At 36.5% G+C, this 25,541-nt stretch overlaps 1 protein-coding gene across 4 annotated transcripts in view; it reads left to right on the plus strand.

The window, feature by feature from the left end:
• The window catches only part of LOC138940677 (nephrin), a 224,172-nt gene that overhangs the window by 150,480 nt on the left and 48,151 nt on the right, over positions 1-25,541 (plus strand). For all 4 annotated transcript variants that reach the window (XM_070309785.1, XM_070309787.1, XM_070309784.1 and 1 more), the window contains exon 8: positions 4,776-4,902. In XM_070309785.1, coding sequence (XP_070165886.1) covers positions 4,776-4,902 — 127 coding nt within the window. The remainder of the gene's footprint in view (positions 1-4,775; positions 4,903-25,541) is intronic.

Below are 25,541 nucleotides of genomic sequence, written 5' to 3' on the forward strand. Positions count from 1 at the left end.
ATTGCAGATAAATATAATAAAACATTGATATAACTGCGCGCGAAATATAATAGGAATGAAATAATAAATGAGTTATATACGCAAGCACATACACACGCATGAAACTACACGCAGAGAAATTGAAAAGCTCGTCTCTCTTACCGGCCGTGAAAACTCGACACTTTTGAATATATCAAAAATCACTCGCGAACAAAAGACGAAATATCTGTCGGTGCACTTTTCAAATTAAAAGCTTATCCCTCCCCCCACCCCCATCCCCACCCCCACCCCCCCGACCAACGCGCGCGAAGCTCATTTAACGAGAAAGCGCATGTGGAACGAAAGCAGTTTACGATTTGCACATAGTAGAATTCATTATGCAGGCTTTCTATTAAAAGTTTTATTTGGACAGACGGATGTAATTGCGAATACTAGAACGGTATTGCAGAAACAAATTATATTAAATGATAATAGCTTTAAATCAAATAGCTTTACATGAAGGTAACGAATTTTGATTATCTAGATTGAAAAAGTTTCGAGGATGCTCAAGCCTTGGAGATCATGTGTAAAAAGAACGAAGCAGTAGAAAACAGATATATAAAGATGTCTCTGTCTCCATTCACATTTAAAATCATAAGAATGCGGCTGAAAAATTATATCATTTCAACGAGAAAACGACAATATTAAATTTTATCAAGTCCACCAATGATACCCAGTTGCATCTGTCGCATTTACAATACATACTCAAACGGCATGTATGCGGCTGCTTATGACATCAATAATATAAAAGGCTTTCGAAACCGATATCTACCTATCTATCTCGTCCGATCCAAGGAGGATATTACTACTATCTCGTCGGTCTAGAAAGAGAGATAAGAGAGATATTCGCTGATGCACATGTGCTTTCTTATGTCGAGCTCGTCTGCTTTTAACGCGGCGGGTGAAGACGAAGAAGAAAAAGCGCAACTCTTGAAAGAAACGACGCGGATTTATTTCGCTTTCCTGAAAGCTCTTTTGCGAGTACAACAAGCGACGAATGTTCATCTTATGAGAAAAAAAAAACGCGCATTTCTTTATATTAAAATGGGTAATACGAGCATATAATCGCGTTTTCATGCGTTTATTTCCGAAGAAAGACGTGCAATAGAGGTATTATTTTAATGTTTTGGAGTACATAATAAAACGATATTCTCCGTAATTTGAATTATATATATAATATATAATATTGAATTATATATTATGTATTTTTACAGTTACAATAGTACTTTTATAATTCTTATCGAATTTTAAGAGTTTAAAATATTGTTTAGTTTGATTCATATAAGTTTTTACATTCATATATGGAGAAGAATTTTATCTATACAGAGAGAAAGGAGAGAAAATTGTAGCCTCTTTTTAAGCTGTCTAACTAACGAATGATTCTGTGACAGAGGAACGTTGTTAACTGCCTGATATCACACAAATGTATTTAGCATGTACGACGTAGAGCCTGGTGAAACCTTTCTTGCTCGTAAACGAATATACCTGGTAACTGAAGACACAAGCGAGTTTCCGGATGGGCGGATCCAAGTTGTGATTTTGTATACACACAAATGTCCCTATGTACACACTCGCGCTGTGTGTGTATACGCAGAAAGATGGAAGGGCTTTCTCCCTCTCCCTCTCTCTCTCTCTCTCTCTCTCTGTTCCTGTTTCTATGTATAGCTTTTCCTCTCGTCCGTGTCTCCATCAGGAAGGTAAGAAGTTAATCCCGGACCCTTTCTCGACGAGAACGCAACAGCGGCGTAATACAAAAGGGCGGACACGCTACGCAAATTGCATCTTACCTGTACAATTATGTTTCGCAAACGGACTTGATCCTGTCAACATTCCATTTATTATCTCTAAATAAATATGAATTTTATATAGGATAAACGAATCATTCTATAAATTTATTTATATATTTTATTTGTTACGCATATTTTGTATTTGCGATCAACGTTCGACGTAATAAAAAAGAATCCTTAGTTAGATGATAACATACGTGGAAAATAATAATGAAAAAATACATTATTTCTTAGGATGAATAAAATAAACTATATTTAATTTACTTTTTAATTCATAATTCTTAAAAAAATATACTTATAAACTGACTACTTTTACCTAAATATTTTTTTTTAATTATTATATTTTTTTTTTTATTATTTTGAATATTACTTTGGCTTATTGTCACTACTCATTGTTATATTTTGTTTTTATGACTATTTATTTAATTATTGAATGATTTGCAAGTTGCGTTATGAAACATACAATCTTATTCGAGATACGTGATATGCGCAATAAAATAATCTAGTCGTACGAAGTGGAATTTCGAAAATCCTGTACTGTCAGTTAAGATATTGCCGGAATTTTCGCCGATAAATTCGGCTCAAAGTTTTTCAAATTCCGGAAATGTAGCCGGCGTGCAGCCGGAAACTGGTTGCCGCCCATCAGATTTTAATTTCGCCCAGAGCTGTCGTCGAATTTCCCCCATTTTAACTCGCATAGTGTTCATTCATTCTTTATTGTTTTTGATCAGTTCGCGCGCGAAGCAAAATGTACGATCTAGATAGGAAAATGAAGGGGAAAAAACGGAAAGAATATACATATTTTCTATCCGCGAATCTAAATTTCGATGACTAACGGCATCGATACGTCAATACAGTATTCGAAATTGAGACGTGCTATTTTAAGGAGCGAGATTCTTCTCGATTCTCTTTCACATTTTTATCATTCTTTCGCCGAGATAATGCTAAAATTAATCCTTACGCTTAATATATTGGATTGTATAAATAAAAACTTGCCGCGGCCATATCTAATTATTTAAAAACTTAATTTATCCGTGATATCAGGTATTAAAAAATTTTACTGATTTAATAATGATTTAAAAATAGTATGCGTGTAATTTTTTTGTTACAATTACTATTCATAAAAAGGGCCACAATATATTTAAAAATTAAAAATTTGTAATTAAATTATTTCCATTAATGCGCCATGTTGCTTCTTGTATTCGTTCTTGTTAATTTTGCATTGACTCTCTGCGTGTTACATTAAAAATGTATTTATATTAAAGCACAGTATGTGTGATTATGAACCAATTTAAATGCACCCTAATGTATTATATAATTACATAAGATTAATTGTTGTATAAAATTAATTATGAAATACTACATGTATGTGTGTTTGCGTAACAATATTATATCAATAATAATAATTATATAATTTTAATCATATATATAATTTTAATAATTATATAATTTTAATAAAATATTTTCAATAATAGAATTTTAATAATATTTTTCCATAGCCAAAAGAAAAAAGAATCAATGACATCGATTTTTTGTAATCAAGATTTTATAATACTATCGATAAATAAATCACGGTTTGTTATGTAAAAAATCCGATTTAACATTGCGACGTGTAAATTGAGAAATAAAATTGGTTGAAAGAGGCGTTTTCTCTTCTCCTATACGATGAGAGTAAAAATTTCATCGGAAGAGCAAAACCGATGGAGCGTCATTAATGCGATGACGTAGTCGATTTTTCTCGAACAGAAAATCGGGTATTCGCGATCTTTCTCGGCTAAAAGAGCGAGAGCAAAATCCGTGCGAAATAAGAAAGAATTACGGAAGTTCCCTCGTGGCGATGTCGATTGTCATGGAAATTAAACCGGACGGGGATGAATCTTTGGAACGATTGCCTATAGTTACCGAAATTTGGTACAATTCTGTAATTTGCATTACATCAATTTGTCATAGCGAAAAATCGTTACCGCTCACGCAAATGGCGAATATTTTCTGCCTTTTTCGACGGAATTCTAATTGCCGAGAGGGTCCGACATCGATTTCGCGAATTCTCAAAGGCATTCCCAAAGGAGATGCCACGTATATAAACGATAAAAGGATCATCGTCATAAAATCCGAGAGAGAATCCGAGAAGGATAAAAAAAAATAACGGATATATAACGTACGCGGTGACCCGCGAGACTCGAATATAAGTTTTTTAAGTGAAAGAGCTCCGAAAATGATAATAATAAAGTGGCATTATCTTCTGTAATTTTTCGACGGTCTGGGTTTTCGCAGCCACAATCGCGCGCGCGCGAGAGAAAATATAGGGTCACACATTTCTAGTAACGAAAACGCACATATTTATTTAAACATTTCACGCGTTCATTGTTCGCGCGCTTGAAAAATGTACGGTCTCGCTGTTGCGATAAAACGTACGTTTTGCCGGGCTATTCGGCATCGCGTTTAAAGTCTCGTAAACAGCGCGGGGTGCTGGTTATGCGAAACGATAAAACAAAAATGCGGCACGACCGCAATTTTCCATCGTGGAGTCGGGAGGAAAAAAAAATTGAAAAATGACACAGAAATGTTATGAAATCGTTTATCTTCCACTTCTTGCACGTTGCGATTTTCCCTGATTATATAATAATTTTCGTAATGAGACAATACAAACGGAAACGATGGTAATTTCCAGAACATAAAACAGCCATAAAATATAATAAAGTAATCAGATCACAATTATATATATATATATATATATATATATATATATATATATATATATATATATATATATAGTATACAATTATCGTGTGTACCATATATGTGTAAATTATATTTGATTATATTGATATATAGTTATCAAAATATCATGAAAAAATTTGACTATCTACAATATATCCATCTAAGCACGAAGCAAATTTTGTACAAATTTCTATAAATCACTCTCATAATAGAACAACCAAGACGAATGATTGTTATTTACAATTGCAGGACGGTATGAGTCTGCTGCAACTCACACCGACAGTGGAGGACGAGGGAAAGTTCCTGGTGTGTCGTGCCGAGAATCCGAAACTACCGGAAGCCGGTATCGAAGACCGATGGAAGCTGCAAGTGCACTGTGAGTACTAGTCAGATGATAGTTGAAAATAGCGATGACTAGCGTATTTGCGAAACATAGCTGCGTCACGATACGAAATAGTCAGCGAGCAATATTATCGCGCACAACGCCATTTATATAAAAAAAAATTATTGAGAATTTTTAATTCACACACACAAGAGCAACAGATAAATTAATTGGTCTGTGCGTGTATATAATTTGCCGAACATACAAATTGACACAAAGACCCCTTTATTCATATCTTATTAATATCGGTTTTAATTTTGCTTTTTATGTGCTTTGATAAATTAAAAATTTTAATAAGATTTAATCTCTCCGGCATTCGTCATTGGGAAGAAAGTCAATGAGTTTGGAATACTCTGTATATTCGTGATACGTTTGATCGAAGGCCGAGAATTCTGTGGGCGCGAGCGCTTTTTGTGCCACGACATAAACACTGGCGTAAGCATGCATTACGTTTTTTTCCGGGATATCGGTTGTCGTAATGATTCTTTTGCCAATTATTCCGATAAATTCCGAAAAGCCGGCATACGGGGGGCGAGATCACCTTCAGGACAAAGGCTGCAAGCGGGCGATCGGAATTTCATTCGAACGCGTTCGAATAACGGGCGCCCCATGCGATCGCCTTCAGACAAGAACGATCCTTGTAAGTTTCTCGATCGTTCTTGAAGGAAAATGGTATCTTCCTTTCTCTTTTCCCCCTTTCGAAGCGAGGAAGTTAAATATTCTAAATTCGAAAGAATCGAGGATAACGCGATAGATAATTTATTATAACGCATATTGTATTTAAATAATACATTTTTAAAACAAATTCTATAACATTTTTACATATTTTCATTTAAAAGATTTTTTTCTGTTTCGTATATGTGTGTATTGTATGTACGCACACACGTGTATACTTAAGAATATTTAATGTATTTTTGGAGATTGAAATAATCAGTTTTGAAACTGATTATTATTTAGCTGTCGAACAAATTGGTTTTTGCTTTTTTAGCTTTAGTATACATTTTGCCCATATTAATTATCATGTAGAATGTACAGCCATTATAAAATAGATGTAAAGAAATACTCGTTTTGAAATTAGCGAAATAACTCCCCTTGGTAAAAGAGCGTAATTTTGGATAACGAAATCACGGTAATAATCGAATGAAAAATAAAGTCCATGTAATTAAGCAACAAATTTAAATATCTGGCGGTAGAGACGATAACAGGTTCATTATCCATTGAAAAGTTAGCGCAGCGCTATCAGATAACATTGAACAGCGAGAGCTAAGCTAAACGTTATTAAACCTTAATAAACGTTAAGCGATATTACAGACAACACGGTGTAACGTTCGTTGTACACATATGTAGTAAATATGGTATAATAAGCTATAAATAATTATTTGATTATTTATATGCTTGAAACTTAGGGAAATTAAAATACAAAAAGACAGATTCGAAATGATAGGAAGTAATTAAGTTGATAAATTATTTTTTAACGTGATAATACATCTTTTTTATATATTTTTTAACTAATTTCCCGTTTCTGAGAATTAATCTTTTCTTAACCAATCTAAAATAATCGATATTGGAAAATAATAAGATAATACCTGGGGGGAAAAAAAAAAAAATTATAGTCACTTTAGAGATATCAATTTTCCAATTTCTAATCTGTCTCTAAAAGAAAACCGCTTGATAGCATTTAAAATAAAATACTTTGTAATATTTCGAATTGTGCGGTGTCAGTCGGGGCTCTATTTTATATCGCGGCAAAAAGTATGGCTATTTGTGCAGAGGCTAGGTGTACTCATTGTCGCGATACAAATTGGAGCAACACAAATTGAGGCTGAGTTTCGCGCAGTTTAATTGCTTGCCTTGACCACGCGGCGCGGAAGTGAACAGCCGGAAATAATCGGGCACGGTTAATACTTCCGCCAAATGAAAACGTTCAGGATCGCCGATACGCTGGCCTGTATTGCTAATAAAGCTAATAATGAATTCTCGGAATCGCCAATGGCAAACGCCATTTTTACGCAAAAACTTTATCCTCCTAGAAATTTCATCTCGTGGAGCAATCAATCTCTTAGAAATAACTCGAAATCAATTATAAAAAAAAAAGAAACCGTACGTATAAATATATTGTATCTTTGTAAGGATTGAAAATTATCCTTTATGTGAGATGTAAAATCGAATAGGAAAATAAAACTCCCTTTTTTATACTTTATTTTTATCCGTCCAAAGGTTTCAAAATAATAATGAATCTGTTTAGTTTAAAATTATCGCGATATGAAATTTCGCAATTTTAATTTTAATGCGATTATTCGGACTTTTTATCGTCATATATTGCAGTTTTGCAATTTTTCAACAGGAATAACAAGATTTTGCAAAGAATATTGCAAAAAGCGTTGCAACACGCTCATAGTTTCTTTATATTAACCGTACGATTCTAATCAATTATCGTGCTAAGCAGTCATCCGAGAATACGATGAGCATTATCGACAATTATATTGTATTTCACATCCCGAAAGTTAGCGTGTATTAGCGTTAACGGACGTCGTTTCCGCTCCAATGATCATACGGAGAACGTGGGCCCTGCTCAAGGGCCCATGTGTCGCTTTGAGTCACGGCGTAACAATTTGGATTGCCGGTCTGAAGTGTCCTTGAGCGAACGTAAAGGGATGTTAATTCGATTTCAATAGATAGCGCGATGCACCAGCGGCAAAATTACGCACGCAAACATGCATACGCAGAAAGCAGCTAGTGCTTGCTTAGCGAGAGCGGGCTCAAAAGTAAAAGGATAGAATGGAAAAGCCTCGCGCGCATCAAATATTAACCCTTTGCAGCGTGTAGAGCGCTCGTATGACGAGACTTTTGCATCCCACGTTGTCTTGATTATTTTGATGTTATAAAAAAGATACCTCATATCGCGAATAAAAATGCGTTACGCGAAATCGAAGATTAGAACCAACTACGGTTAAAATTGATTTTCAAATCAAGGCATTCAAATCGAAACAAAGATAGTACAATTCTATTGTATAAAATAAAATTAATGAGAAATTAAAGTAAGGTAATTTAAAAAAATTAATTTTAATAATTGCAAATATTTATTTATTTATATTACAATTTTATATATATATATATATATATATATATATATATATATGTTTTCTGTAGAACAAAATAGATCTCTTTTTCCTGTAATCACATCGTATATCGCGATTTCAGCTTTAAATACGAATCAACGCGCGATAACATACCAGAATAACAAAAATCTAAACGTCTTTACATTAATCTCCGTGATTCAATATCCTTCCCACTTTGGCCGCTTCTCTTCCACGGCGACATTACTGTAGCCATCAGATACGTTGTGCAACATTCGGATGCGTAACGCGCGCGAAACGGGGGAAACGTCTGCTCGTCCTCGCTGCCGAGATACGAGAACTATCGTTATCCGTTTATTTACGGCTAACCGTCCGATCAGGAGCGCTTGGCTGCATCCGGTATTATCCTCGCGTCCGGTGTTATATGCGGGCATCTGGCATTAGCCCGACGGTTAATCGCCACCTGCGCACCCGCGAGGAATTCGCGACGGGATCTCGATTGTCCAGCTAACCAACCACCGAGTGGGTGATGAGTCTCATCTATTAATCTAAGTATGAGAATATCCACCAAATCATAATCAAGCGATTTCGAGACGATGCTGGTCGTACAATCTTGTAATCGCTCTTATTGAGATGAACTTGAATTCATTTTATGATTGCTAGAAAGATGACTTCAAAAATTGTTATTATTTTAAAATTGTTTTACATTTCTTTTTTAATTTTATTTTATTAAAATATATTTCTCGAGAAGAAATGTTTTATGTCTATATATATATATTAGTTTTCAAAGTAGCGGTGCATTTATCGTATGTATCGTATGTTTTGTACACGAATCCGAAATAGCTTTATTCACGAATCGGCAACGTTTCTGCGCAGCTGCAAGGAGTATTAGCGATGCACGTGACGCATACAACTGTCCGACGCAACCGCGTCATTCCTCTTTTGTTTATCTCAGGGACTGACATTTGACGGCGAACTACACGTGACAGCTGCCATCAGAGAAATCAGCTCTCGTTGCACGCCGTGTTAATTTGTAACGTTTACATTTCCCCTGCGCGTATACGAACCTTGTCTATAATATAGAAAGAATTCTTGCCGTTTTTAAATGGATAAATTAAATTTTCGAAACACAAAGAGTTTAAAAAGTTTCAGATTTTCTATATGAAATAATTTGATAAAAAATTATAAGCGCAATATTTTTTTGAAATACATATATATATATTTCGTTATCTCTTTCACAAATAATTTTAAGCGATTTCTGAGAAAAGAAACCGAATGATATAATATTTTTACCCAATTTTCGTTACTCGTATATGCTGAATGTATATAATTGTGATATAAACATCTTGTTTTAAGAAACGACTGATATACCCAATTTGATAACTGTAATCAGCAGCCCGACAACAAATTTCCGACGATGGGATAAACTTTTTAGCGCCAGTTTACCTATATCGTACGACACACAACTTTTGCCAGGGAATAATGCGGCGCCATCCGGATTTTTCTGTTTCTCCCCGTCCGTAAAATGAGTTTATCTTCACGGGTGGAGACGAATGCGAAATAAAAATTTGTTCTCGTTAGCCGGCTTCTCCTCGCGCTTTCGTTATGACTTGGCGTCGCCGACGCATAAAATGTCGCGGTTAAATGAAATTTGATTCGACCTCTCGGCCCTCTCGTTTATCAAATTTTGCTGCGCTTCGTAATTTTAACCCGACGAATGGTTTCGAGAGATATAAATAATACCTCTAAAATTCCTCTTTTAGAAACCCTACATTTTATATAAAAATTTAATTCCTTTAAAATACATAGTGTGCGTGCTTTTCTATATTAAATAAATGCTGAACGTTGATGTTAAAATTTAATATCAAATATTACTTTTTCAGATATAGAGTAAAAATTGAATAATATAATATTTTTCGACGCTATGTTTACATATAATCACTTGGAAGCTGCGATATTTGCATGATCGGGCGCATATTATAACAGCGAATGCAACGGTAGAGATCTTGATAACAACTTTGGATAGATTCCAAATAGCAACATTGCTCGTATTTCCTTGTGCCAAACAATGCTCAGCAACGAATAGCAATTACGGTTGGTCTCGTATGTAACGAATATATCATATGATGTGTAATAGGTATCTGCGAAAAGTGCGACATCATTTGTTTTACATCAACTATTGATGTATAATGAAGATGATGTGTTATATATTGAGATAATTACAACAAACTAGATTAATCCAATAACCCATAGTTAGACAGAACGAATATTTTTCAGGGCCTCATCACAAAACGCGCGACACGATCGCGTAAAAAAAATTAATAAAATCCAACAGAAACGAAAGATCAAACATAGAGAGAACGTTGGAAAATTAGAGACAATATAATTTTTCGAGAGAAGCGTATAATTCATCGGTGGACGACCAATATTGGTCACCGCTCCCGGGGAAAAAAAGAAAAATAAAAAAAAAATTGTTATAGCGCAAACCGCAACGTTTAATTTGTATGATCAAAAAGCCGTAATTACAATAAAAGCGCAATTTGCGTCATAGAAACTCAATAATTTAAAATGTTTTTGCGAAAAGCAGTGGCCAACCGAATGCCTATCATTCTTGATCAACAATATAAAATTACGGCAAGGTAAAATCAATTATCTTGTCACAAAGAGCATGGCGAAATTTTCACAAATGTATTTTACCTAGGGCCATCGGTATTTGATTAACAAACGATCGATAAACCGGTCGATTCTCCAAAACGACTTCCAAAGCCAATTTATTCATGTAATCGAAGTGACAATTGTATCTCCGATTATTTTAATTTATCGAGATTTTCAATCCAGTTGGGTTTTTCACATGTTTGATCGTGCTTTGTAGATGTTTACGTCGTTTTATATCGACAGTCTTTGTTAACAGTATAAAGGAGATTTATGTAAATATACATAAATAAACATAACGCACATCTTGAGAGAAAATTTCGCAATTGAAAATTTATTAATAGCTTGATTTTTTCGAGAATTAATTAACAATTATCTCTAAAAAATTCATGTCTGCTTTTCGGAAAGCATCAACATAACAGATAATAAATCGTAAACGAGCATCATTCGGAAAAGTATTTTTCTTTAACACAGATTTATATCAAAAATTTTTTTTTAATGTGCAGTGATTGTGTCTGTGTGTGTATGGCATCGATCCTTATTTTTTATTTTAATAATAAGCGAGTCACAGTATCGATATCTGATATATGTAACTGCTTGTGTTTTAAAATACGATGTGTAAAGAATTTTCATAGTATCGATACGCATTTTTCAAACGTAGCATGACTAATGCTATCGATACCCAGCGTTTTTGAACATTGCCGGTCGTATCCTACGTAACCGCGGGCGAACTCGGATCGTTCATCGGGAAAATGGGCGGCCATTATAGTAATAAAGCATCCCATAACTGCGCAGTCTATCCTGCCTAATGGTACAACGACGAATCTATCAACGTCAGACTCGAGTCGGCGCACGTGGTAACGGCGTATACTTCGTCAGACACAGTCCCGCGCTCGCTCATTCGAGTTTGCGTTGTAACGCGCATAATAGAGCACTCAGAAATCTAAATTGATCGAAAGATAGGTTTTCGTCATCCTCGATTTATCTTCAACGTATCCACGAAATGTCCCAGAACTGGCGAGAAGAGTAACATGCGTTATCTTTCGAAATATTAATTCTACATATTTTTTTTATTATGAGAAATCAGGATTTTAAATAATATTTAAAGATTCTTGAAAGTTGAGGAATGAATATGAAATCCAATTATTTGATTCGATTGTAACGAAAGAAAAAAGTCGTGAAAAATCGAGATTATTGGGATCCTAATAACTCTGATTGAACGGTTAAATATCTCACGGATAAGACCGCGAGGAATCATCGAGGTAAAACAAAAGAAGGGCTGGAAGGGATAGACGGCATTGCCCACCTGTGGCTGGTCACGGATCATCCGTTATACGAGCACGAGTTCGACGTCAGATTTTTTGTGTCCTCGCTTCTATCTAATCCAAGTATTTAATAATCCAAGTCGCGCGCGCGAAAATTTCAAGCGCACAATTCCGAAATAAATCGTCTCTATCGTTTTTCATCGCGAAAATTTCTAAACACAAATATACGAGCATCCATCGCTCTCCGAATTAATGAGCGCAATCAGGATTAATATATACGATAGTTTGAATATTTCCCTATTCTTTCAAAAAATTGTCTTAATGTTATTCGAAACTATTTATTTAATCGCGTTATTTATGGATATATCTTTGTAATCTCTTAAATATGTATCAAAGTTCTTTTTCTTTCTAGTTATAATACAAATTGATTATCGAAAGGCTTCAAATTTCGCCGTCAATAGACGAGTTGTCGAGAGCGCAATGGGGGCGAGTTTATAACGAAGCGGAAGGAAATGGGATGCAGGCTGTGCTCTAGCGTGGCCGAGAAAGCGGAAGGAAGTGGGTCGACGGCATCGTCCGTGTCACGTGGTTAACGATCTGTTCGGTCACACGACGACGCTTCTCGTCGTCGTCCGGGACGACGGGAATGCGACGAGGGCGTAGCGCGTGTTCATTCATCAGAAAGCTATTTTCCGCTCGCCCATTACCGGACGGTCCGTGCCCCCGGTACATCCATGCGACCGCACGTACGTGTATCCGCAATCGCGATCGCGCACGCGTGCTTTTAACGTAAATGAACGTTACTTGAAGCGAACCTTGTACTATTCACTCGCCCCGTCATTATCCCGAATGAATTATTCGAAATAACAGGAAAGATTGTACAATATAATTGGCATTTTTGTGAAAATGATGATCGCGTGAAAGATATGAAAGAAATGGAGCGACTTATTATTTATATATTGTACGTTAATTTGCTTTGTTTATTTATTAAAAATATTAAGAAAATAATTACTAATGCTGAAAAGACGTAAAGTTATTCTTTACTTTGTTTAATCATTCGATATTGCAAGTTTCTATTATTTTTTGCCGTTTCTAATTTTGACGATTCAGAAAAGAAAAGCAAAAGCAAACTGCTCCAATGTACCCCGACTTTCCGATCTTCGGCGTGAATTATCGCGGTAAACCCGCGATAAAATTTCCGCCGAGATAAAGTTCGCCACGTGAATTAATCGAAAAGAAAAATAAAATGCCCGCCGCGTATTTATATCCGCCAAGTCTCGTCGGCGAGATAAAAATGCGCACGGTCGCGAAGCTGTCAGTGGAAAATCGATTAGGCGAAATGAATCTTGCAAAGAGTATAAAAAAACAGTTTTTCCGGCCGGCAAAAATGATTTCTCGACCAGCTCCTCCTCTTCCCTTCCCAGTGCTGGCTCTCCACAAATCACAGTTCGCGATAAATGTTCGCGGCCGAACCCGTACGATTATTTATTACCGTAGAAACGCAGAGCGTGTTTTGCGACGACCTCCTATGTGCTCTTACCTTACTACGATGGAATAATTGGCGGAACTCTTGAGTTAAATAATACGTATATGCTACTAATAATAATTATGCATGTACGCGAGTAATCGATCAATCTGTTTGGACAGGGCTTAAACAATTTGTCAGAATAGTTGCTCCTGAAGAAAAAGATAAACGTGTAATTTGCAACCTGACTTATCTCGCTGATGTAGTTACGTGTAATCCGCTACATACATTATAGTTTACATCGTTTTGTTGCTACACTAACGAGAATAAATTCGCGATGCGTTGTAGGAAATGTGAACAGAGATATGTGCAAATTACACCGCCAGAGATAGACAAATAGTAACATCGAAAAGAAAATGATTTTTACATATATTTTTAGTTTAAGATTTTATATACTGGGGAATATTATATGCTTACTTTGCGAGCTTTTACGGTACGGTATTTGTTCATTTTAATGCCAAGTACAATTATTTTTGTATGTTTCAATTTTTATATCAAGAAGATATTAATATTGTAGGTATATTTAAAATTTTTTATATAAACTTATAGCTCGTGTTCTAAGAATTTTTCTTAAGAGATAATTACAGTCTTAATGTTCTATTTGATATTATTGATTATCATTCTTTTATATCATCGATATTTAAATGAGATATATTAGATAATCGAGAATAATTTTACTTTTTTATCCCTTTCTAAAAAAGGCATGAAACCTCGAACTCGAATATATGAAAGTGTTGAGTCTTTTCCGCGATGTTGATTGGTTGTCTCGCTTGTGCGCTGCGACTTGCTTCATTCGTGTTATTTGCAACTGTCAATCAACTGTCAAAATGTAAAGTTAGGAAAGAAAAATTAAAGAAATTGGAAAATGAGCATAAATAAAAGCGCGCGTCTGTGTTGTTCTAGTGTAAGTAAAAAATATATAATTACTCGAGAAAAAATGGACATATGTAATTATATAAGATCATATGTACATATATAGCCGTACGTAATTATATTCGAAACTCTTAATTGTATATGTGTATATACCATGGTAATTATACATAACTTTTTCTCGGATACATATAAAATATATTCATTGATATAATGTAATGAAAAATTTTCCGTATTGGAATTTACAAAAAATGCACTAGATGAGAATATATTATCAAATAATATTTTTATCGAAATAATTCGCCTTCTGCAAAAATTTGAATTGGAATATTAATAATATTTATTAATAATACTTATCAATAATTAAATATTTTTTTTAATATCGGCAAATAATTTTATCAATGATAAGTCGAAATATTAAAAATAAATGACAATATCAACTTTATGTACGTGATCACATTTGACATGATTGCATAACATTTTTGCTTCTAAAGACGCTTGGATTTATTATTGGATCAATTATAACATTTAAACTGTGAGATTAGCTAAAGGAAGATAAATCAATAATCCTCGCAAGAATCTTCTGGCGTCACGATCTTACGGAGAATTGCCGATCCTAGCGACAATCCAGCACCGATTTCACGCGGGCAAAATAGATGAAGTTACCAAAGTTGCTCGCCGTAAATCGCAAATTCGAGTCGCCAAAGAACGCGCCGTATCGGGGAAGGAGCGTCGTGAAAAGGGGTGACAAAGGCGAGAAGAGAGCGAAATGAGGATGGCGGCAGCGGTGGCGGATATCTAATTAATAACTAGCGTCGCGTGCGCGACTGTCGCGGCTAAACAAGAAACCCCGTAAATAACTATCCGCGCGATTGTTTGCGTCGCCCGGTCTCACGAAATCGCCGGGTAGACCATAAACTTTGCGAACACGAGATCGCCGTCTAATTAATTAGCCGAGCGTGTATAATAATCACGCGTAAAAGTCATCAGCGTGAACTCTCGTCGCGCGAAAACGAGAGAAAACAATACTTTCGCGCGAATGCATTGTTTGAATACACAATACGGATGGTGCCAGGGAGAGAAGAGAATGTTTATCGTGTCGTGTAGTAATGTCTACGTGATAGAAATTATTATTTTCCCTCTCTCCCCCCTTCGAATTTCGCGACAGGCTGCATGCGGTTTAAGTGAAAACACGTGCGCGACCGAGTTATAATTGCTACGATATTTCGTTCCCTTGTTTACTTTTCTCGTAAATATTAATGTTGTCGGTTAATTCAATGTGTCGCACGGCTCGAAAATTGCTATCCTTTTGTGCGTCAGTTTCACTTTAATCACTTGAGCTCGCGTTAACGCTTTACGAACGAGATGCGAAGAAAATTTTCGAAACATGGAAAAACGACGAAGATGTTAAAAAATCATCTTATTCAATCTTATAAACAAATTTTATTATTTGTCTTTATATCTATTAATTTTTTATTTATTTATTTAAGATTGCACATTTTTAATCATTAATACGAATATAGTAATATTTACATTAGTATTATATTATACAGTTAAGGTCTATACATAATTTGATATTTTTTAAATTGTCTTTATATAATTTAATTAATTATTAATAGAGATATTTTTTATTTTTTGTGATTTTTAATAATATTTCAAGAAAATTACCGTGCCTATTTGGAACATTGATTCAAAGTTTTTAATTCGGATATTCGCTCAGATGTTTTGCTGTAATATCGCTGGAATAATTTAATGGAGAGTTGAAGTAAAAAAAATTTGAAGCATTAGTGCGTATCCAACTTTTAATTTGTTTAGCATAAATTTTATATTAATTTTTTTCTTCATTTTTTTTCAATCTTGAAGATTTTCTGCCAGACGTCTTTACAAAATCATATATGGTATACTTTCGAATATTATTTGATCTCAGATATATTTCTATTTATTATACGTATTTTTAAATTTACTCGACTATTCTTTTGTATATTTGTACTTTTGTACTTTTGTACTTTTTGCATATAAAGTAAAGAAATTTGTGTACATTCTATTTATTTAGAATATTGAATTCTCTCTCTTACATTCCCTCGCAACCGCACGATGCACGTCGCACATAATTGTATTCAACTCGATGTCCGGGCCAGGCTATTCGGCCGACGGCTATTAATCCGATTCAGCTTCGCGCGATAATAACGAGGTGGATGCGGCCCGGGGTTGACGCGATTCGATTTTCCGCGGAGGCTGCGCGCGGACGCGATACGGCGTAACTTGCGGAATATAATCGTGTATCGTGTGTCGCCCGATCGGGGTCCCGCCCGGCCATTAGATCCTACCGTGTACATTGTAAACAGATTAGTTCGCCGACTCGAGGCGAGGCCGATTAATCGGTGCGCGCGCGCCTTCGTACGCGTATGTATTGTATGTGCGTGGGGCGCGAATGCAACGCGACGCAATACGTCGCGCGTTTATCTACGGTCGCGAGCAGAATGCGTGCACGCGCGCCGGCACGCACGGTTGCTTCCATACATCCGACGTACGCCAAAATTGCTTCGCCGATCAAATCTGCGACGCTATACTTCATCGATTCACTTCGTTGCGCGAACAAGAGAGCCGCCCTCGGCTCGCTTTTTCTCGACGATCGGATTGTCATAAAACTACAAAACTTATAAAGCTCAACGTCGCACGTTGCAATCTTATTCTGTATCAAGCAAAACTTCCTCCGTTTTTTTTTTCCGGGAATAAAAACAGCCCGAACTTATGTAGGATATATACACGTATGGTTTTTAGGGGAAAAAACTATTTGGTAAAGTTTCGAAAACTGTGTTACAAAATTGGAGGGAAAACTAGAGCACGGCAACACAAAAAATTCCTACGTCTGATTTAACCCTGGGCGAGATTGCGTTGAACGAGAGATGAAAATTGCTCGAGATTGACCTGTCTCGCGGAAGCTCAACGTTAGTTATGCGATTGCACAACCCCATAGCGAACTACTATGGAACTTCGATTGGTCGAATTCGACTTGGAGTCGCGACCGCAGCTTCCTGTCTATCTATGCGTTTGCCGGACAAAAGCGGATGTGGTTGCGCGACGATGCTACGAATGTTGATTTCAATTCGAGTCGCGAAGAGAATTGTTTCGCTGCGGGCGTTGGATGTTCGATTGATCGTTGATTGACGGTCGACGACGAGTTCTCGTTAGATCCACGCTTGTCAATCAGCGAATAAAGCCCGTTGGCTAAACTGATACTTTTAATTATAGCATTCGCGCGCGAGTTGAGCGATCGGCATCGTAAGATCGGGTTATCGTAAGATCGACGTTAATTTGTGCTGGCATAATTGTATCGAGACAAAGTTGACCTACTTTGAACCGAGAACTGAGATGGACCTCGCATAATATTGAATGGCTACTGTACAAATAAGACACAAACCTTAGTTTATAAAAGTATAAATGGGAATCATATACAAATGAATCTGGAGTTGAAATATTCCTAACGACAGTTTAATGATACGGTTAAGTAAAGAGAAATAGTTGCAACGATTTACAATTTAAGATTTTAAAGAAAATTGTATCTATCTTTAACTGCTAATAAAATAGAAACTATATTTACGTTTCGATTATTAAAATTTTCTTGATCGAAGAAACTTGAAATTTTTTTAAATTTAAAAAAATCTGGAGTTCAAGTGTGATATGATTGCGATAATAAATCATATACAAATGAATCTGGAGTTGAAATATTCCTAACGACAGTGTTTAATGATACGGTTAAGTAAAGAGAAATAGTTGCAACGATTTACAATCTAAGATTTTAAAGAAAATTGTATCTATCTTTAACTGCTAATAAAATAGAAACTATATTTACGTTTCGATTATTAAAATTTTCTTGATCGAAGAAACTTGAAATTTTTTTAAATTTAAAAAAATCTGGAGTTCAAGTGTGATATGATTGCGATAATAAATCATATACAAATGAATCTGGAGTTGAAATATTCCTAACGACAGTGTTTAATGATACGGTTAAGTAAAGAGAAATAGTTGCAACGATTTACAATCTAAGATTTTAAAGAAAATTGTATCTATCTTTAACTGCTAATAAAATAGAAACTATATTTACGTTTCGATTATTAAAATTTTCTTGATCGAAGAAACTTGAAATTTTTTTTAATTTAAAAAAATCTAAAGTTCAAGTGTGATATGATTGCGATAATAAATCATATACAAATGAATCTGGAGTTGAAATATTCCTAACGACAGTGTTTAATGATACGGTTAAGTAAAGAGAAATAGTTGCAACGATTTACAATCTAAGATTTTAAAGAAAATTGTATCTATCTTTAACTGCTAATAAAATAGAAACTATATTTACGTTTCGATTATTAAAATTTTCTTGATCGAAGAAACTTGAAATTTTTTTTAATTTAAAAAAATCTAAAGTTCAAGTGTGATATGATTGCGATAATAAATCATATACAAATGAATCTGGAGTTGAAATATTCCTAACGACAGTGTTTAATGATACGGTTAAGTAAAGAGAAATAGTTGCAACGATTTACAATCTAAGATTTTAAAGAAAATTGTATCTATCTTTAACTGCTAATAAAATAGAAACTATATTTACGTTTCGATTATTAAAATTTTCTTGATCGAAGAAACTTGAAATTTTTTTAAATTAAAAAAAATCTGAAGTTGAAGTGATGAGATATGATTGCGATAAAGCAGCGAGGAAATGGTGCTTTGTATTTATCGGTAGAAAATCTAATTATTCCGATATTCCGTGTATACGTCGCGCACGTACGTATATGGTATACACACGTATATTGCGAAAAATATCACAACGACTCGTCGGTGAAGAGGCGCATTCGTCATCCTTCGAATTTCCTGCACGAAATATCATTACGCGACGAATGTGCACGCGGTTCCACATTCATTCTCAAAACTTTCATTCGCCGTAGATCACGCTGGAGAACGGCATGTACATGTTCCATACGCACACGCGAATACACACATACACGCAAAAAGTCACACAAAAGCAAAACCCGCACACGTACGATACAGCGCGACGTCGCACTTATAATCGAGAAACGTACGACGGAATGTGCTCGTCCGGAAAATTGCGGACCGTCTTCCCGACTGTTGCATATACGAATCTTGTTGCCGAAAGCGCGAGGGAAAGAGGGACAAGGGGATGGAAGCGAACGAGCGAGTTTTACGGAAGTCGAGCTCTCGCGAACGACTTTCGCGACAAGTTTCCCGCTCGACTTTACGAGCAGCCGCGCGATTTCCGTGCGCGCGGCACGAAAACGCATCTTAGACTTTTTCGGGAAACGCGGCGAGACTTTTTCCCCATATGTTTGCGCGCGTGTGCGCCACATGCCATATATGCATGTACGTACCCGCGGCCCATGGCGCAATTTATTCGCGATAAATCTGGACGAGAAATCGAACGCGATATCGAGAAATCGAATTCGGTTCCGGCGCCGAAAAAATATGGGTCTCGGTGAGAGTCTCTCTGGAGGAAACGCCAGAGCTCGCAAATGTTAATTTAAAAAAAAAAAAGCTACGGCTTCATCGCACATATCCTTATACGAATTTATACAAGATCTTAACGAAAGACTATTATAAAAGAAGATTGAAAATATATCGAAGGGATTAAAAGTAAGAGGCGAGAAAATGCGTCCTCGATGCAATCTACGCATCTCGTTTAGATGTCACCATTATGATAGGCGAAATTATGGCAACAAAATTAAGCCCCGCACCTACGGTGATACCAGCGATGTGCGGACAAATGATTCGTGGCGGATCGTCGTAAATCCGTAATTAATTATGTCACATTGCGCGCGCGTGCGCATGCACGTATTATCGTTTAGCAGCCGCGGTGTCGGTCGACGCGCGAGAACGAAAATTCGCGTGTCAACGTAATTAATTTCGTGCCGGACGTTTAACACGTGCGGTGTGGCCGGGGATAGCCGGAACATCACACTTTGACGGAAGAAAATTAACATAAACGTTTATCGGGGCGTAAGTGTCCCTCGTTCTCCTCCACCTCCCCCCCCCTCCCCCCTCTCCCCATCGCGCGATGGAACATATATATAAAACGAGTCGCGGAGCAAACATTGACAGCAAATATGCACACAGCTTTTAATTTTATTTGATTTAATTGGATTTGTTATTCCCCGAATTATTCCGATGGAAAACTAGGCGCCGAGATGAAAATTTTTCATTTCACGATACGATCGATTTAATTCAATTTTCGATATATCGCGCCGTTGGTTCGAAAATAGCGCATTTTTGAAAAATTTCCGCTTTTCGAATTATCTCGCTGTTCACCTCTCGTATCAGAATATGAAAACTTGACGATAACGTGCGATCAAGCAAGATGCTACGTCGCGCACGCGAAGCAAGCCGGTAATTTTTGTCAGTGAAAAATAATTTCCTCCCTTTTAGTCGCAGAGCATGTAACGCGTATGTCTGGTATCGTACATCCAGGCTCACAATTAAAGCGAATTGAATTTAAAGCACATATCGCGCGCGCATAAATACTTGGATTTTAACGAAAGAAATAACGCTCTTGAAGTTTTGTCATTTAAATTGGGGACACCCTGTATACATAGATAATATAAAAAATTTGTAATAATTTTCGAATAAAGCGGAAAAATCGAGAACGAAGCATATTCTATCCATATTGATGTTAACATGCATGCATCAAAGAGCTTTAAATAAAATCCTAAAAAGAGTCAACTGTTGATGTAGAATTTAGTATCTATACTAATGGATGGTGCTCAAGAGTGCTGTATCCCTCGGGAAAAACGTTTCACCGTCGCTCGCCGCTGGAAAAAGTGGGTGGAAAATGGACGATGTCGATCGGTAGGGACACGCGTGGGCTAGTCGACAATTAGCGACGGCCGAAAAAACGGTTTCCGCTTTAATGAACGTTCGCTCATTTATGCATTGAAGCGTAACGAACCAGCACAATCGTCCCTTGCTCTACCCCCTGCTCTACCCCCGCCACGACTGTCGCTTTCATTCCCTACCAAAGATCGCTAATTGGAGGGAGATCATAAATGCAAACTCGGGAAATCCGGCGCGCTCCACCGATGATAGCGGCGTCGCGGAATAACGGTGCCAGTGTTTCCCTCGAAAATATTGAGCCGATCGCTGGACGCCACTCATCAATCACTTCTATCACGTCGGCGTAGTCGCGCACTTTTCTACGCGCGTATCGTGTTTTCTTTTCACTCGATTTTTGTTTTAATTTTTATTTCTCCTTCTACTGCTCTTTGTTCGGTAACAGCGCGCGCCGGACGCAACGAGAAATCGATACGCGCGCGATAGGAATGACCGCCGTGCGGAAAAAAATACGTCGGATTGTCCGAGAACATGGGATATCTGCTTTTTCGGATATTCCATATCTTTGAATACGAGAGAGCTTAGATTCCTAGGATCTCGGCGTCTTTGTGACCTGAATATTTGATTCTTAGAATCGCATGACTCTTAGGGTTCAACATTTTAAGCATTTGAATTTTTAGATTCTTGCGCAGCTAAGATGTTGGCTCCTCGTTCTTGGATCCCTCGAAAATTAAATCTTTGCAAATGCACGAATCGTTTAATTCATCAAGTGTTTTATACATTAGAAGAGAATTTGAATGACCTATCTCCGAGCCCTTTTGTGTAACTAAGGATCAAGAACTTTACACTTTAAACATTAAGATCATCGAATTCATGTATGTATGGCTTGCAATTCTTGATATTCGAGATCTTGGATACTTTATTCCTCGAGTCCTTGCACCATTGGGTGCTCAGAAAATCCTAGAAGATCTATGAGTTCTTATCTTGAGAGTTTTAACCTTTTAACATCTCCGTTTTCTCTCTTCTCTTTTTAAGATTATCATATTTACGGATTTATTTCGCTATAAATATACGATAGAATTTATTTATAGTATGAGATACGTCATATTAACCCAGTAAATCATCTTCTTGATTTACTTTCAATACGAACACCTCGTGCGCAGGAAACGCGATGCACAGCAGATCACCAGACTATTGATATTTAATCGTCTGTCGTCGAATGAAACGTTATCCATATCCATTATTTCATTTAGATTGACACGAATGAATCGAATTTAATTTGTTTAAACGCGATGCGAATAATTGCACGCGACTTCACTGATATTAAATGCTCCAATACATATCTTTTATTTACATACTTGAATGTATACACGTACATACTTTGCTCATCGCACAGAAGAAAGGAGATCGAAAAGCGTGAAACGAGACAATAATTTTTCAGCAAGTATACTCGTAATAACCATTTGATAATGGTCGAACAGTCAGTTATAGTTTCATACATCATCGCATTTCCCGTAGCGTGGGTCGTTTGCATTAAATCGGTGTTACGTTTGAAATATATTCGTTCGATTACGCGTAATAGTATCATATATATATATATATATTATCCAGCGCCCTTTGTATCCACCGACAAAGAGACTCTTCTATATCAAATTACGGTTTTAATTACGCGCCGTGTTCGTTGGGTTGTACATTAATTTTCGATATTTGCGAAATCGATGGGCAATTAATCCGTCGATACTCGACGTAAATTATAATCAAATTTCCGTTATGAAAAATCTCCGTGATATATATATATATGCATTTAAAAGAATCTGAAGTATATCTTAGTTATTATATTATTCCATTTTTATTTCACAAGCGTTAAAGGTTCATTTATTTTTCAAAATAATTAATTCTGATTACATTTCTCTTTCTCTCGGCGCACACAGAAATCGAATCTTTTCCTTTTATAGATTTTAAACAATTTTCTCTCTCAAACAATGTACATCTGTGCATTGCAGTTATTTGTAAGAAAGCATCGACTCTAGCTCTTGCTAGTTGCCAATAAATTACGAAAACGTGAACCTCGATATATGCCTTCAGAAGATTAGACGCACAGGATTAAAAGTGCAGTCGTATCTCTCGGAGAACGAGCTTCCTCTTTTATCCTCGCGAATCTATCGAACCGTTGTCGATACATCTAGACCGCACCTTCGGATCCGCACGGGCTGATAAAAAGCCATCTCGATGGCTAACCAATCGGTTCATTCGTCCATTCGTTCGGCTATCTATCGTTGCGCGAAATGCAAAGAAACACTCGATGGAATCGCACTGCTTCGTGGAACTCGGTCGAAAATCTCGCTCACAATGAGAGAAAGAAACATGTTACGGATATAAACCCTTAGTGATAAATTAATCACGAAGTTAGTTGAAAAATTGCTCGTTTAAGGCGCTAATATATTTCATAATTAACATAGACATTTTTAAAAATATATAATATATATCTCGTAATTGTCTTTGAATGTTAAATTCGATACAAATTATTAATACTTTGTTCCGATATGTAACTACATTACAAATTTGTTTATACGCTCATGAGCGAGAAAGGAAGATTATACCGCTTTCTCTCTGTATGGAGCCGTCCTGCGCTTTCATGAGAACCTCCTTTTATAAGATCTATCCTTTGATATCTTATCTCTTCCTTCACTTTATTCCGCGTATATCCTTGCTTTGTAAAATTTTTAGATTTCGCAAATTTGCCTCCTTTTTACGAACCCTTTTACTTTAGATTCTGTATATCACATTCTTTGCATTCTCGAATATTCTCTTGTTTTCTAAATTGCGTTAAAATTTCGCAGTCGTTAAAATTTCGTGCATTTGAAAAAGAGATGAAACTTTGAAACTTTAAAAGAGAAAAGCACGTAGAATGTTGGAAAAGGAAATAATGATAGACATTCGTTTTCAATATTTAACGAAGTTTTTTTGCACATAATATTTATAACTTAATTTAAAATATTTAATATTAAATCCTGCTTACTTGACAATTATTTCTATCTAACGCTAATTACAGATAAAACGTAAGAAACGAATTACGTTTTTATTAGACATTTGAATGATGAGATTCGGTAGAATAATGCAAATTGCACTCCAACAAGAGCGATTCGTTGTCCTAACAAGCAGTCTCTTTTAGACCTCGAGTTTCCGTACATATACAGCGGTCAATCCGTAATCATACGTTGTCGTATCGCGAGTGGACACACAACCGTGTGTGTAATCGCCAGTGATGAGCGGGGAAACGGATGGGCAAAGAGCAGCAGGGGGCAGGATCGGAGGCAGAGGTGGAGACCGGAAGATAAGGGAGCCGGGTCGACGCACGTCCTGCGAGATATATTGCGATGACCTGTGCTACGTGATGACCGTCAACGACGACAAATTTCTTCGACGTTGCACGATCGCCCCTGGAGATGAATGCAGTCCTGGCCGCGCCCTTAACGGCGACCCCCCCCTTCCCCCCTTCGATTCCATTGTAACCGATCCGCGACATCGATGTGAAAATCTACCAGTTGGTACCATAAACAATGTATTTATTTCGCGCTAAAACTTGATAGGAGATATTTACGAAATGCATAGATCTTTTATTACAATTCTCCCTTCCCCCAACATTAAGAATTCGAAAAATTTTTGTTTAAGGAGACGGAGACTTAAAAGATCGAATATTAGAGAATTTAAGGATTTAAATATTTAATGTATTCGAAAAATTTAAATATAGGAATTTGAAGATCCATATTTTTTAGAAAACCGTTATATATCCTGTGCTGCATTCGAGATAAAAATTTTAATCGAATTTCGACATTGTATGTGTGACGGGATAGGGTTTAAAATAGGATTTAGCGACGCTAACTACGTGAAAGAGAAAAGAGAGAGATACACACAAAAGCCGCAGATCCTTTCTCATCAAATCCTTCTTTCTTTGGATGAACGGAAGCCGATGATCGATATGCATGGCTCATTCTACAAAACGCGATTTAATTGAAGGCTCGCTTCGCGAACGCAATCGAATCGTACAGACGAAAACTCCATTCGGCAACCAAAAGCGTTGTCATCGAAAAACGCGGTATCTCCGATCCGACACCTCGGGGATCCCATCCGACGAACAGGATTTTAAGCGCTTCTGGCAGCGCTCGCGTTCCAATGAAAAAAAGAAACGAAAAAAAAAAAAACCCAAACTTGTTCGGCGGTTCAGGACTTGTCCGACGCATGTTGCAGGGTGTCACGCTGAATGCCAGGCGATGCGCAAATGGTAGATGGATATATGGAATATGGGAAACATATGCTATGCCTAAAAAGACAGGCTTTTTTTTTGAAAGGATATAAAAACTCGAGAATTCTTGATGCATATTAGAATAAAAATATAAACTTCAAAAA

This window comes from Polyergus mexicanus, unplaced genomic scaffold, assembly GCF_030449975.1.
Source record: "Polyergus mexicanus isolate NDT 795.1 unplaced genomic scaffold, iyPolMexi1.0 SCAF_17, whole genome shotgun sequence".
In the NCBI taxonomy this organism is placed as follows: domain Eukaryota; kingdom Metazoa; phylum Arthropoda; class Insecta; order Hymenoptera; family Formicidae; genus Polyergus; species Polyergus mexicanus.